This window comes from Ammodytes marinus, assembly GCF_949987685.1.
Source record: "Ammodytes marinus genome assembly, chromosome: 2".
NCBI classification, from domain to species: domain Eukaryota; kingdom Metazoa; phylum Chordata; class Actinopteri; order Uranoscopiformes; family Ammodytidae; genus Ammodytes; species Ammodytes marinus.
This window is the reverse complement of record NC_137231.1, coordinates 13777043-13793327: the sequence shown is the minus strand read 5'-3', so window position 1 is coordinate 13793327 and position 16285 is coordinate 13777043. Positions and strand designations below refer to the sequence as shown.

At 40.4% G+C, this 16285-nt stretch overlaps 2 protein-coding genes across 2 annotated transcripts; both read right to left on the bottom strand.

Annotated features, from left to right (window-relative positions):
• Window positions 1-3055: 3055 nt before the first annotated feature.
• nkx3-1 (NK3 homeobox 1) lies at window positions 3056-3923 on the bottom strand (the record flags this gene model as incomplete). Its single annotated transcript, XM_080040123.1, has 2 exons — window positions 3056-3456; window positions 3737-3923. 2 exons carry the CDS (start codon window positions 3921-3923, stop codon window positions 3056-3058), a joined length of 588 nt encoding a protein of 195 aa, XP_079896249.1.
• A 5822-nt stretch (window positions 3924-9745) lies between these two features.
• Window positions 9746-11433, bottom strand: nkx2.7 (NK2 transcription factor related 7; the record flags this gene model as incomplete). Its single annotated transcript, XM_080034876.1, has 2 exons — window positions 9746-10284; window positions 11175-11433. 2 exons carry the CDS (start codon window positions 11431-11433, stop codon window positions 9746-9748), a joined length of 798 nt encoding a protein of 265 aa, XP_079891002.1.
• Window positions 11434-16285: the final 4852 nt, after the last annotated feature.

Below are 16285 nucleotides of genomic sequence, written 5' to 3'. Positions count from 1 at the left end.
ATGGTATGATTTAGGCTCAATATTAATCCCTAGATACGACAATTGAGTTGATGATTACAAAAGTCATATGATTGAGCGACATTTTAAAGTTGAAGAATGTGGAGACAAACATTTTCCTCAGTAAGGAATGGGGAAGAAAAGGTTGTGATACTCTTTTGACACTTGTTTTTCCCCGTATAGGCACAAGACAAATCCCCCACAATGTCAAACAGGTTACTGGCGTGAGAGCTCTTAAGTATCGCCCTATCAATTCTATCAGTCCTCTTCTCACACATTGGTTGTGTTACTGCAAACATACCCTTCTTAAATAGGCCAAGCCCTAAATCCTGCATGCCATCATCTTATCAGCACTTGTAGACACTGACTGTACTTAGTCAGCCCAGCATGCCAACCTTAGGCCACATCAGCCTTTATATAAATAGTTCAGTTATGTAAATAACTGGATTCTGGGAGACCACATGACTTCAGGATAACTTCTCATGAATTTGTAAAAGATTTTCCTTGACAGTTTATGGATGAATCTCTTTAGGAAATATTTTACAACCTCATGATTGTTCAAATAGGCACACTAAGCAATAGTGAAACTAGGGATTAAGAGAGTATCCACATACATATAGAAGTTGCCTTGAAGGTGAGACATTTTTTTATTTTTTTGTTCCACAAATGTGATTTTTTTTGCTGATATTTTAATGCATAAATTATACAAGATGCAGTTTCCGTTCACTCCAAAGACTGCACCAGGTGTACTCTTTGATTGGTTCCTAGTCTGGCTAATGATGTAAAAAATATGTTTAGTTTTTTTTGCCATCAAATTGTATGCCACTAATTCAACATTGTGTTGAACTGATTAACATAAGGATACTTTCATCTGAATGATGTACAACTTTGTCCTTTCTCCTCTTTGTTGAAAAAGCTGATGCTCAATACTTTGTGTGAATGTCTTGCCAACAGAAGTGACCTATATGTTCTAAATATATATTTTGATTATGAAAATAGTACTACTTTGACTTGGCACTATGGTGGTGACATTCCCTGTGGTGAAATTACAGCATATGAATGTTGACAGTCAAAAGACAGAAGATTTTGAAGAAGATGTGCAAAGTGGGTGAGCCTAACCTGTACATTTCTAACCTGTACATATTTGCAGATATGCAGAATAACACACAATCAAACTGCACTGAACCTGAAAGTTCAACCTTGTGATGAAGGAGGAAGTGACCTGTAGCAACATACTTACTGTACAGGATAAGGAAAGAAGACGACATTCTATATTCTAAGGATGGATACTATCAGTACATTCAAAGATAACACAGTGCATTCCATATCTACCTGTGTGAGATTATGACATCTTAAGGACATATTGTGTCTCATACCATCACACACCTGCAGGTAGATACCCTTTAAACTAAGGCGAAATGCAACTGCCATGGGACCAGATTATGCAGATAAGTGTATGGAGCTTATAAATGCACCAAACACACTGATCTATGTGGAAATGGTTTAGAATTAAATTACATTAGCTTATTGTTTGAGTGGTTTTAGCAGATAAATTGCGGCACATTTTAAAAAGTATACATTAAACTGACAAAAAAAACTTTTCTGTTAAGTTTAACAATGAAACAATTTGAAATGGGTATCACAGGCTCTAAAGAAAAATTAAATTAAATATATATGGTTATACATTATTTTTATATAATTCATAGAGTTGTGCCTTCACGAAAAACTAACACTGCCTGCGAGACTTTAATAATAATGTTAGATTTGAATTAATTTTTTCCATCACCCTTTCTTACCCTCTTTGTCTTCCACAATGGTTATGATGTTAACTAACAGGTTTTGTTACTATACTCATTATGACATTCACAAGGCACATGATGGCTTCACCACTTCATGCCACAGTGGCACAAGCAAAACCGGCATCCTCTGATTGAACTTGACAACGCAGTCCGTCTTTGATTTTAAAAAAGATGCAATTCAACCAGCGTTAACTTGATGGACGATAAACTGAAAGTTGGTGCTTTCTCACGTGTTCCTACACCACTGCGTACGTGCTGTAACCTTGCATTCTTTTTTTTTGGAATTCATTTCTTTGTTGTATCCAATTATTTGTCACTGCTTCAGTCATCAGACTTTCCCATTTTGCTGAATGTTAGTCTTAAACTCGATTAGCTATCTAGTATCTATCCTTTCTCCATGAATAATGGGTTTTAAATTTTTGTTCGATTGCCACACTGAGTCATTTTTAAACTATATCCCCCAAAATGTCAAAGAAAAGAAAGTGCAGTCTGTTTGTTTTATAAAGTTTTCTTAACAAAATGGTTTCAAGAGCGCTCCATTTATCTCAATGTAATCAGGTCAGGTTTTTTTTTAAGGAATCAGATCTTATTCTTTGGCCCCCATTTACAATATCACCCTCATGTCTGTCTAGTTGTATCTTCTTTTGTAATTTTACAGTATTATCATGTTTAACTCCAAATAGATACTTGAAATGTCTCTGGTATGAAACACAACTTGTCAGTGTTAGAGTATTATTACATAGCTCATTCCCAGCTCATCGTTACAAGCATAGGTTGTTCTACAAAATAATAAATCAGCAGTATCATTTCACAAGTTCCCAGTTTTTTCATGTTTTGGTATTCAAAAATGTTCACAAGGATCTGAGTAACATGTCAAAATTGATAAGATTTGCTGTATGTATGACTTAATATGTGAAAAATTAGCTAGAGTTAAACTGATGAAAAGTAAATTGTATCAACAGTCATTAAATAATGATCAAATCAGCAATGCTACAATTGACTTCAGTGATCAAATGTTTCATTGTGCAAACCCGCATCATGTCCATTACCACAACATTTGTATGATTTTTTATAGCATCTTTATGGAGAAATTAAAGGATGCGTTCATGACCAAGGCACACTGGGAAAGGTAGCTTGTGAGTTCAAAAACAATGTCAAATAACAAAGAATCAACTTTGAAAGTGAACAGCGTCTCAACATCGGGAAAACTCAAAATAGGTTTATGATTATAAATCAAAGCTTAATACACCATTTCAGATTCACCATAACGTTGGCCCCCATGGGCCACTGTAGTCCCACATGTAGTTTCTGTATTGGTAAGCTTTGCAGAAAGAAGTGATTAGTGATGAATGGACCAAATTGTCTCTTGTGCCCAGTCCTTCTGCTTTGTACACGTCCTTACAGAACTCTGATGTTTGCTGCTTTCGTTTGGTCTTGTACCTCCGGTTCTGAAACCAGATTTTCACTTGGGTCTCCGTTAGTCTCAAAGTGCCGGCCAGGTGAGCCCTCTCTGGGGCAGACAGGTATTTCTGGTGGTTAAACTTATTTTCCAGTTCAAGCACCTGGAGGTGTGTAAAGGCAGCTCTGGAGCGCTTCTGTTTCCCAGTGGGGGAAAAGCTGCTGGACTTAGAAGTGTTGGGAGAGGATGTGTCCAGAGACTCTGTAAAGATCAAATGACATGATCAGGTAACGTCAGTCAGCATGGTAAAATATGCATATTAGGGCTGTGACATGGTGGTTTGAAAAGAGCTTCATTATCATCATAAGGTAAACAACCAACACTAAAAATACAAAAAAATTGAATAAGAAACACTTTTTCCCACCCATAAAACTATACATTTGTAGAAAATGTGCAAGTCCAAATCAAAGTTAAAAAAAAGAGGAATGTATTTCATTGATCCATAACATTCATGTATTGACAGCCTACAGCTATGGCTTACCTGCTTGCACTCCAAACTCTGTCTCCTGAGGGTACAGTTGCTCTGACAACATTTCAGATTCTTCATTCCACTGTAAACATCTTTCCATCTTCTGTGAACAGCATTTGCCATTCAATCTGGTGCCATCCTTAATGGAGAGAATGTCCTCTATGAGGAAGGAGGTGATAGGTTTGGCAGTTCCAGACATTTCCCTCTAATTATCCACAAGTCAGAGGCCTCAGTCGGTGCCAGAGTGCAACAGCGGGAGACGAGGTTGACGCAGCGTGTCTCCTCACACACTCACACCGTCTGAATTTATACTAAGAGCTGTGGGGTGGGTTGGGGCGGGTTTACTCTGACAAGTAAAGGAGGTGGCCAAGTATACTGTCAACTCTACTTTTACTTTCAGTACCTATGATTTGTTTGCCTCTTCAGATCTGAATTATGAGATTAAGCAATCATAATGTCTTATCAACATCCATATGTCAGGAGAAATATTATTATTATTATTATTATTATTATTATTATTATTATTATTTTAAATCATGCTAAGGATATACCACATCCATGAAAACATGTTGTAAAATGCACAATGTTTAAAATGTTATCAGTTTAAAACCTATACAATATATGTACATTGTATCATTATATTATTAAATAAGTCATAGTAACGTTTTATACAGAATATATTCTATTACTACTATAGACAGTTGTCAGTTGCATTATACAGAGAGATGTTTTTAATGTTTTGTTTCAACTTTATATAAATGGGGTGGACAACATTTTTGAAAGCCCTCCTTATAATGAAATATGATGCTGACTGTACGTTTGGTATATTGTAGTTTAATCCCATATATTTACACTGTTTGATCCTCTCCTAAAACAGTATACAAGGTAAATTAACTTCATGACATACCAAATGAGATGATAAATAAGTATGAAATAGGCCAAAAACACATGCTCATAATAGAAATCAATTGTAATTCAGAGTCCGAAAAGCGGTGCAAAAGTTCTAAAATCCCACCACAGACTCAATACAGGCCCAAACTGAAATATTCTTGCAGTAAATGGTAGGCGATCCCTCTTCATGCCCTTATCAGCTCAGTGTATGGTAACCCGGTTGTCTGCTGCTTTAGGGAGATGAATGTGGCTGCAGTAGGGGAGCTGAGAGTGGGTGGTCAGACCTACTGGAGCACTAATGAGTTGGACACATTTAGGCCGGCTCCTGCAGCAGACACAGTCACTGCTTTAGTGACTGTTTGTTTGTTGTTCTCTCTGTAGTTCAGCCTGACTTTCTCCAGAGAATGACACGTTTACTAGCAGCGTCTGTGTTCCTCTGGGAGTTCATGCTTCGTTAGGAAATGCATGAATTTAGGTACGATAAACATGGTCCTCTCTGTGCCCCCTGGCCCTTGCTGACTCCTCCAGCATCCATGGCACCAACCACACACTGAGCGGTCACCAACAATTTACAAAGTCAAACTGAGGACTGCTTGCATTCTCACTGCTTAATTGTGGTGAAAATGCAACAATTAAATGTACTGTTGTCATGTTTGTTTTCATTAATGTTAAATGTGGAGGAGTCAGCGATTCTGGAGAATCCTTGTTGTCTAAATCACTTTTTGTCAAAATCAGTAAATATCTACTCATGATCCGCTTCCTGTCCGTACTGTGTGTGCACTGATAATACGGTAAATCAATTGTTAATACACAGCCTAGGCTCTGTAAACAGGCATGTTGCTAGCTCTGGTGAGTCCCCTTTGTTTACATACTGTTTGTGTACATAGCTGTTTACAGAGCCTATGCTGTGTTGTGTATTAAGGCAGGATTTTTTTTCAGCGCACAGACAATACAGGTAGGGGATTATGAGGAGATATTCACTGATTCAGACAAAAAGTGATTTTGACAACAAGCAGACTCACAAATTGCTGACTCCACATTCAAGTACTGTATGAGTAATATGAACACTTATATTTAAAGTCATACTGACTAATGTGAAGTTTAACCTGTACTGTCCTGTGCCGGGGATCATCCTTTATAAAAAACCATCTGTTTTAATCCAACTGATGTTCCTCTTAAGCGTTTGCTGCAGTCTTGTCAACACGGTATTAAGATCATCGGTAAGATATGTTTCACCTTGAATTCTTTGTCTGCGACCGTCTGTCTATAAAAGTACGTTGAACTGTAAGCAAACAAAGCTTTCATCCCTCTGTCTAGACACACTTCTTTTTTCACTTTTTAAAGCTCTTGTGTCTTTATGGATCACACAAACATAGCATAACATGCTTGTAATTGGAAAAAAATCAACATTTTGACGACTTTCTGAAGCACTTTTTGAATTTATTTCTGTGAAAAGTGCTATATAAATAAACTGTACTTACTTTACTTGCTTTATGACTCTGCTAAAGGTTTATTTCAAGCTGTGAACACTTCAGTATCACTTCAAAAATACATAAAACACACATGCAGTTGTCTTTAAAAGCATATTAACTCGAGTGAATAACAAAAAAAAACGCATGTACTCAGCCCAATGGCAAAACTGCAAACAAAGCCAGCAGTGAGAGTGGGTGACTGTGCTTTGCTCTGATCCAATGGCTTTTTTCTTTTGGGGCACTATATGCTGTCATCCTCTGCCCTTATTCTGAAACAATCCACATGATTGCTCTTGGTTGAAAAGAATGACATTTCCTTTTCGATCTATTGTTTCCTTATAGCTTTCATTGCACTGATATATCTGGCTGCATAGCTTAGCATCAGATGTGACGCAGTAGAACCTCTGACCTTTCAACCTGGGAAGCCATTTGTCTTCCACACTACATATGCTATGTGGTGGTGACTATGTTTTCTTTGTGCCAGTGAACGTTGTTCTGCCATCAATCTTCTCTTGTTTTCCTGACATTTCTTTGTCTGAGATGACAAGTAGCCAGACGTTGTCGTAACTCTAGAGTTTTATCTGCTTAGCATCAGTATTGTTTTACTGTATAACCTACACCTGTGTTATTGCGCCAGTTCTTCACTCTGTGTATTGTGTCACATAACACGTGTTGTCAGATTGAACAGGTCAGTTTGAAGTGCACAGACAAAAAGCTCTTTCATATCAAAAAATTATATTTTTTTGGGCATTTTCGTGCTTTTATCAGACAGTTTGGAGTGACAGAGGTGAAATGGGGCAGAGAGGGGAATGACATGCAGAGAACGACCAAGGGCTGGATTCGAACCCGTCGTCTGCCGTTTCTGAGGACTGAGCCTCTATGGGCGGGCGCTCTAACCAATAAAAAAAATGTATCACGCTTTTAGAGCAACAATGTACAACAAAACGGATGAACATCAAACCAGGTATCGTTCATGAATGGCTGTATTACAGTTATCTCATTCATTGTGTGTTTTTTTTTGGTGGATAAAATATTGACAACAAAAAAAGCCCATTTGGTGATATTATGTTTAAATAAATTACTTTTTTCTTCATGGGAATGTGAATTGGGAGTCTTCCACTAGAGGGAGCTTTAAAGCCACACATCAGCTCACCTCAAATAGTAAGCCAGCAGCCACTTCTAACACACAATGAGCTACTGTATTTTGCCAAAGGATTAGTTTGAAGAGAGTCTGATTATACACCATCAAGGGTAAGCTTTAATGGATAGTTTCATCATCATAGCTCATACCTACACAATTAAGTTTAGTTTAGTTACAGGCTGAATGGTTGGAAAGAGGACCTGTGATGCTACCTATCATAGCACCAATCATAAACACCGGATTAGCAGGATTGCATTTGGAAGCTATGACATAGCCAGAGAGCAATCTGCCCCTAAAACTGACGTAACTTGCATGAGTTCAAACCCCTTTTTTCTGTAAGCCTGTATGGCCATACTCACGTCATCCTCCATTTAAACTGACCCTCATCACAACAATGTAATCAAGCATCTTTACGGATTCTGCTTTCATTCATACAAAGTGTATCTCTATCACATCTCTCTCTCTCTCTCTTTTTCTGACAAACACAGAGGCAACTTCTGTTTTTTTTGTATTATTCTACTCTCTCAGCCCACTCATAGAGTGAGCACATCATTTGCTCACTTTATTTGTAATAAGCATGTGTGCAATCTGTACCAGAAAATATCTGACCAAATTCTGAAATATTAACAGAAATCTCACAAAAAAACTACTGCACATAAGCGTATTTCCCCTCACGAATGTAATGTATGATTTGGAAATGCTTTAGTGAAATTAATTTGTTCTTTTGCCATAATGCCTATTTTCAGGATTTGTCTATATAGACTGTAGCTGGTAGATTTATTCATTCAACCTTTTATTGTGACCCTCATTTCCAATGACGTTGAGTTTCATTTGATCTTTTGTATTTGTTTTATGTTTTTAAGTGTTTCATAAAATTGTGAATGAAAAATGTGACCTACTTTAGCCAAGAGAAATATTTGAAAAATCAATCACTTTGGATTTCAGGGAACACTCATCATTAACACAACTATAGTCCTCTCTCTCTATCTCTCTCTTTCTCTCTCTCTCACACTCTCTCACACTCTCTCACACTCTCTCACACACACACACACATAAACACACACACCCGGGGCCTTATCTGATCTCTTGAAGTGTCTCTGGTCTCCTCTCTGTCTACAGCTTTTCTCTTATCTGTGCAGAGATGGTCCTTCAGCTCCTGTCTCCTCCCGGAGGTGTTTCCTCCATATCCATTTAGGGACACACACACACACACACACACACACACACACACACACACACACACACACACACACACACACACACACACACACACACACACACACACACACACACACACACACACACACACACACACACACACACACACACACACACACACACACACACACACACACACACATTCTTCTGACTTCATTCATGTGTTATTATTTGAACATTGGAGCAAGTTATAGACCACAAGGACATTTGGGACTTTTAAAACCTTATTTGCTATACATGTTTGATGTGTCTTTTTTTTTTAATCCGAGCATATTTCGTTTGGGATTAAGTGCTTTTTTTGTAGGCTGCCATATAATATAGTACATGCAGGTGCTCGAATAAGTTTAACAACCAATCAATAGCATGCTGAATTAAACTGAGAATCTCTTAGCAGTGGGAATGGGAATGGGAATTCAGTCCTATCTGTGAATGATCGTTGAGTGACAGGTCAGACTGGAACTGTTTCCTGTTTGATTGAAAGTTTGAAACAGTTGAAGAGCCACTCTGTCTGCGGGTTTGTTTACCAAGCAAAGCTCCAGAACAGGACGAGCTCTCCAGCCTTATCAGCGGATTTGTGAATGGGCCAATAATGAGCTCAGTTTGATAGAGCAGCCCAGTCAGGTCAGATGTCACATCATCCATTAGCTTTCTGATGGCTCTCTTTGATAAACTGTGCAGATGACAGCTCCATAGCAGATTACCAAAGAGTTTGTAATCAGGCATGTTCACTTTAATTGAATCCTAGGGGGAGCAATTAACATTTTAGCTGGGAGTATCGTTTTGCTGAAATAGGTAATACTTATAGAGTTTAGACTTAAATTACCATTAAAAGCTTTATAAGCATGGTTAACATTGGTTATGTGGATGGACCCTTTACTTGACGCAGTAAGACTAGGTTTTGAAAGAAATAAAAAATCCCAGATAAAACTATAATAATGGTCTAACAGAAAATAACTATGTATTTAATTGATGTCCATGGAAGCAAATAACTATATATATGTAGCCTACTATAGGTATTTGGTAGATTAGCTGACGTAAAAAAAAACTATTATTTTGTAACAAATATTAAACCTTTTTAATTCTGATTTTGTAGCTATTACAAGTGTGAATTATTTGTATAATCTAAGAAAAATTCAAAAGGATAACAAATCAATAACCAATAATTTTTTCTCAGATATTTTCAAAAAGAGAGAACATAGCTACAAGTACAAATACAATTCAATACTAAATATACAATAGACATTTGACAGTGAAATAATTGATAGCTTTATACTCAACATACCGTTTCAATTATTCTAATCACCACCCTCTTACAACCTGTAATGAAGTCTGCAAGTGTCCGTGGTTGAAGGGCCCTTCACTGTTAACTGCTAAATCAGCCAACTGGTTATGCTGTGCGACAGGAGACGCGCTGTGATAACTGTAGCTGTACATGCTGTTTCCGTATCCAAACACGGGATTATAATGTCCAAGAGTCACATTATAAGGTGCTGAATGGGAGCCCGCGCTGCAGAGCTGCCCGTCCCGCACCAGCACCGGCACCGTCACCCTCCTCGGTGCAGGCGGATACGCGGCCAGCTCCAGAGACTTGTCCTGTCTTTGGCGCTTGCATTTGTACCGTCTGTTCTGAAACCAGATTTTGACCTGCGTGGAGGTGAGTTTGAGCATGTGAGCCAGGTGCTCTCTCTCCGGGGCGGACAGGTAGCGCTGCTGTCTGAAGCGCCTCTCCAGCTCCGACACTTGAGGCTGGGAGAAGAGGACCCGGGGCTTCCTGCGCAGCCTGCCTCTGCTTTTTGAGTTTTTCTCACAGTCAGGTGAACTGTCAGGACCGCTTGTATCTGCACGTCAGAAAAGAAAACAGTCAAATAAATGTATAAACTGTCAAATGTAGGTTAATGGAATTTATATCTCTTAATAATTTCGCTTGAAAAATATTTCGAATATGTATTTATATTTTATATAATATGATAGGCTAGTTTAGGAAAGTTTTTTTAAAACATTTTACAACATCGATTAGTAGTTTCTGTAAGTTTAAATTCCATTCATTCCGCAGTTTAATTTATAGTATATTTAGGCTATTTCTGCACAAAACAAAACAAAAACAAAAACAAAAAAACATAAGCCTAGCCTGTAAGTCAACTTTTTAGCATACTTCTGCAACTTGTTTGAAAAATTAAATAAAGTTTAAAAAATATATATGCAATGAATACCATTTTATATTATGTATTAGTATTTTAATGTTTTAAAGACGAAATAGTCAAATATAGTAGTCAAAACCAATTACAGTGCGTGTTAGTTTGCCACAATTGTGGCCAAGTTCTCTTTATCTGTGCACGCATCTCACTACTTAAAAGGTTGCAATAATGTATTACAATGACCAAATATAATAATAATAATAATAATAATAATAATAATAATAATAATAATAATAATACATCCTAATCGTCACCGTCAATGCCTCTTTTTTCCTCATACATTTTAGTGATTGCAAAATATAGGACAAATTATTGTTTATAATTTTTTGTTTGGTTTCCAAATTAAAAAAGGAGTCAAAGGAAAGCAAAATGTGGCAGTTCTTTCGTGGTGGGCTATGTTCTAGGCTATCCCTTGGAACACAAGCCCGCGAGGCCTCATTCCATCAGTCGGCCCAAACCAAACCAACCATTGGAAGAGTTGCCTGTGCCTATATACCTGGAACTGACTGATTATTATGAATATGTCATCTCACCTTGCTCATGAATTTCCTCTTCTGCTGCTGAATTGCGTGTATCGGGCTTCTCCTGAATCCCAGAGAAGCACGGCTCAGGCGGCTTGCAGTCGTAAATGTCCCTGCTCCGGGACGCGCCGTGCACGTGCTGATAATGCATCGGAACAACTTGGTCAGTCATGAAGAATTCATTTTCAAAGTCATGGTGGAAATCAAGCTTCAAAATATCCTTGACCGAAAAGGGCGTTGTGGTCGTTGAACTGGGATGCATTCCCACCATTTTAGCCATGGCTGTGTGAAATGATTGGGATCCTTTTTACGCACTGTGCTGGAGCTGCTGCTGGTGATGCTGCCGGACGTTTCTCCTAAGTGACTGATGAGTGAGGGCCTGGTCTGCCTGTGAAGATTGAAATCATCCAAGGGTCCTGCTAGGTAGATATCTGTCACCCCTCTCCAGAATACTGGCCAACACCCAGCCTGCGCACACAACTCCTTTTCTTCTCACCTTACACAGGAACACCTCACATCGTATCCGTTTTGCTCTATATATGTGAGCATGCGTAGGCCTAATTACATTGTTGATTAAGGAATAAGACTGTGGACGGCGTCTGTAGTTGAGTGCATGCAGTTTTGGCTTTCTACAAAACCATTGGAAGAATATACTTTTAAATACACGTTTTAGGTAATTCTGTGACATATCATTTGACTGTTAATTCTTAATCAGACTGCTGTACCGAAAAAAAACGTTCCCTCGTTTTATTTATGACATTTCAGACATAAAAAAGTCATACACATGAAAGTTTGCGTCGAATCAAACACAGTTAGAAACAAGTGAAACTATCCCAGATTAATTAACCAACTTGAAAAGGCGCTAATTTATTCAGTGGGCTATAGGCTACCTAAACCACGCTTCTGGTCAGCCAAGTAAAGCCACTTAATCAGGCTGCAGGTCCTCGGGGGTTGAGTGATCTTAGGTGATGTTGAACAGCTTTACCATCAACATTGTTTTCCTGCCAGGTTATTAGTGTTCTCAGGCCACAACAAACAGTAACATTATACCTGATGTTGTGGAAGTGGAGAGGCGGCGGCGCCAGCCTGCGATGCTTGACTGAGGCAGAGACGCGCGTCCACACAGACAGGAACAAGGACAGACATGCCATGTCCCCCTGCAGCACGCAGGGAGACATATCGAGGGCACTTAACGCTTTGAACGGGAGTGTTTTAAAACACTGATTGGAATTGCTAATAGGTCGTTTATTCAGGACAAAGGGAGTCAAAACAGATGACATGGTAACTTCTAACACTAGTTTAAAATACGTTTACAAATTACAAGCTTATGGATCACGCATGGTGACTTCATGCATTGATTTCATAAGGATTTATTTTTATCATTAATTGGAAATGAACAAATCACTCTGAGATTATTTTGATTGCTTTACAGTTACCACCAATGGATAATCAACTAATGCATGCTATACCTTCACCTCATGCTACCGGGCCCGGCCCAGGGGCCTGAGGGCTCAGGGGGCCCTCCAGAGATACTCATAGTAACTTTTCATGTTGCATTGTCAAAGAGCTCAGTCGCTGTCAATAACAGGGTCCAAAAAGGAATAGCCTAAATAAGGGAATAAATCATCATGGGCCCCTCAGGGAGAAATACAAAAGCATAAGAAAACAGCATTGGTAGATCTGTCTAAGGGGCTTCATGATGAGCCTTTAGGGCCCCCCCCACACACACAGGAATAAGATTTATATGTGTAAATTCTATACTGTTCATAAAAAGTAGCTTTCCAACCTTTATCTGTTGAAATGAGTCTGTCCATCGTAGAACATGGGTCTGCAGACCAAGCTACTGTACTGTTTTTGCAGTTGCAGAGTAAAGAGTGCTTCCTGCTTAAGAAAAATCTGAAAAATAATGTTCCTTCTGCATCTCAGGATTTGATATAGCCTCTAAATGTGCACCAGATTGATGCGTTTTAATTTTAAAGGCACACATTTTGTTCCGGGGGGGAGGGGGGGGGGGGGGCCGGAACAAAATGTGTGCCTTTAAAATTGGGACAGTATCCCAAAATCCTGTGGGAAACACTGACTTCTTTTTAATATGTTTTTACCATTAATTGAATGTACAGTATCTGTGCGGAAAAGTCAGTATACCTGACTGGATAGGTAGGAGCGGGGGGTCTTTAAGAGTCTGCACCCAGTGGCCCATCATCTCATAAACCGTCTATGAACCAACTGGATTCTACAATCTGTTTTCTTTTTGCGGGGAGCATGCACAAGCATGCACAAGAATTATTTATAAAAAAAAAAAAATTATAATAATTTTCAGGCCGAAGGCTCTGCTGATATAGCCTGGTCCAACCAGACCATCGTACTTAATTTCATTTGTACAGATGGTCTGGAACTGCTGTAATTGGCAAACGTTCACTCACTTGGAGGCGGGTGTTGAAGTTTAAAACTATTGGATCTGCCCAGTGCCACTCTGGATCAGCCAACCAATCGCATAACGTTTGGTCGTGACGTATGTCATGAGCCGGCTTCTGACGGTGCATTCCAGTTGTACTGGGAACTCGGAAATTTCCGACTTCACTACATATTGTAGTCTATGGATCTACCGATACCAGGCAACGGTAACTAGCTAGAGCCTAAAGGGCCTTTCCCACCGCCGCGCCCGCGCGGCAACTGCCCTCTCAACCGCTTTCTTGCCAGAGGACTCCACCGGGGAGCCCGGCATTTTTAAAAGCGGCTGCTGCCTCGGCGGCAATGACAGCGAGATGTTTCGGTGATGATTGTATCGTTGGGATAGCCCGACCAGAAGTCAACCACACTTATTTCTCTCTATCTCTCTCGTATAACGATGTTATAGTCTCTCTATATGAGCTTTTATGAAGAATAAAAGTACAGAGAAAAAATACAGTTCCCTCTAAAAAATTATTCCCCTAGAAAATTGGCTTAAATCGCTGGTTCCACATGTTTGTGTTTAGCGTAGAATATATATTCAATCTTTTTTAAATTACATACACTTTAGCATTGAATTAATACATGGTAGAGCCGTGTTATTTAGATCTGGATACTCAGTTTGCAACGATGCCTTGTATAACCGCCTTGCCGCCCGCCGGCTGCCGCTGAAAGTTTCAACACGGGGAAAGCTGAGCGGTTGAGCAAAATCTGTGCACGTTCACGGCAACCGCTTCCTGGTCCAACCGCCGCGGCTGTAACCGCCTCCGCTCAGCCGCCCTTCCCTCATTGAAATGAATGGAGGCTGCGCGTTGCCGCGCGGCGGTGGGAAAGGACTTTAAGGTTTAGTTATTTGGATGAGAAAGGTTGTAGGCGTCCATACTTTCCCGAGCAGATGCACTGGAACACAGACAGGTAGGAACTCTGAACTACCAAGTCGGAAATTTCCGAGTTCCGAGTATAAAGGAACGCAGCATTCAACTGAAACTGGCGTGCGACTTCGACGTCATCATTCTCAGCCACTCGCTCTGTTCGCTGATTGGACCGCCAAAAGTCTGGCTGGAGAAGGAACCCATGAATACACTTCAGCCCCAGAGTGACTACTGAAGTAAAATGAAAATTGAGCGGAAGTAGGTAGGCGGGCGGAGCCAGGCTACTGAAGATACGCCGTGCCGACACAAATGCGATTCGGTCCGGTTATTTTGGCTTTCCATTTGCCAAAAGTTGGGAAGGGTACGGATATAAGCGCGCCTAACCGCTCTAAGCCGCTCCTATTTTCGGTTCTCCTCCGTTGGGGTACCAGCCGCCTGAAAGTGTGCCGAAAAGGCGGAGCTTCACACTGCCGTCCATTGATTGGTCGAAAGAATAATTTCCTCCGAGTGTAGTCACCTCGGCAAGAGTGAAGAGTCTTGTATTTTGGCGAAAAACGTGAGCACAGCACTGTTTATTGTGTGGTTTTTCCTCGTCATTAAATCAATCAGTGGGCTACACTGTGTCCCACTGCTACGATGTCATGTAGCTGCTGCAGCCAGCGCTGTTTGCTCACTGTCTCTGTCGCCTTGCACCGAGCCATCTCTTTGCATTAACCGACGTAATACGGTCACAACACGGGGGAATAAATAAAGAAGCGGCTGGTTTGACCAAGCAAAAACGAGAGACCGCTGTCTTGACCACAGTTGTTCCACAGCCCGATAGTTTGACCCATATTCTGGCCGCGGCTATCGCAGTCCAGCCTAAACCCTGCCCTACCAGTAGCCTAAGGGTAGGGTCAGCGGTGGAAATACCAATGAGATTCTTAAAACCGAGCTGTCCGGCTCTGAGCCGCTCCGACCCGACCCGCTCTACTCGGTGGAAACGAGGCAAAAGAGTCCCTACCCATTGAAACAACCCTGGAACTTCTGGAGGAGGCGGAAGTATATGAGGACAGGCTGTGCAGGCAGCCCCTCCCCAATGAACGAGCCCTAGATTTTCTGGAAGAGACCGAAGTAGCTGAAGAGAAGCAGGAGGACTCCCTCCCCAAAGAACCAACCTTGGATAGTCTGGAGTATCTGAGGAGGATCAAAGCAGGCAGGAAGATTCCCTACCGAACGGACCAGGCCTGGAACTTCTGAAGGAGGCAGAAATAACCGAGGACACGCCCTGCAAAGAGGAAGAGTCCCTCCCCAACAAACCGGCCTTGGATTTTCTGAAGGAGGCTAAAGTATCTGAGGAGAAGCCGTGCAGGCTGTCCCTCCCCAAAGAACAAGACCTAGCTATTCTTGAGGAGGCCAAAGTAGCAGGAGAAAAGCAATGCAAGCAGGAGGAGTCCTTCCCCATCAAACAACCAACTGAACTTCTTGAGGTCCAAGTCTGTGATGGTAAGCTCCCAGACAACAAAGAGAACTTCAATCTGGAAGAGAGTTCGCCACTTTCTGGAGTTCAGGAAACCTCAGAAGTGGAAGAAGTAGAAGCTGTCAACATTCAACAAAGGCACCTGAGCTGACTTTCCCTCCAGCACCCAATAATCTGCCAATGGATTAAAAGGAATTAACAACAAAAACAACAAAATAGGCAATTGCCTTGAGTCTCATGGTCATCTAATAAATGTTTGTTTTACTCTTTATTCATTAATCACCTTTTACGCGTGCGGACGTCAGCATCGCACTGGGAACTGAGGGACTGGGGACACATCCTAC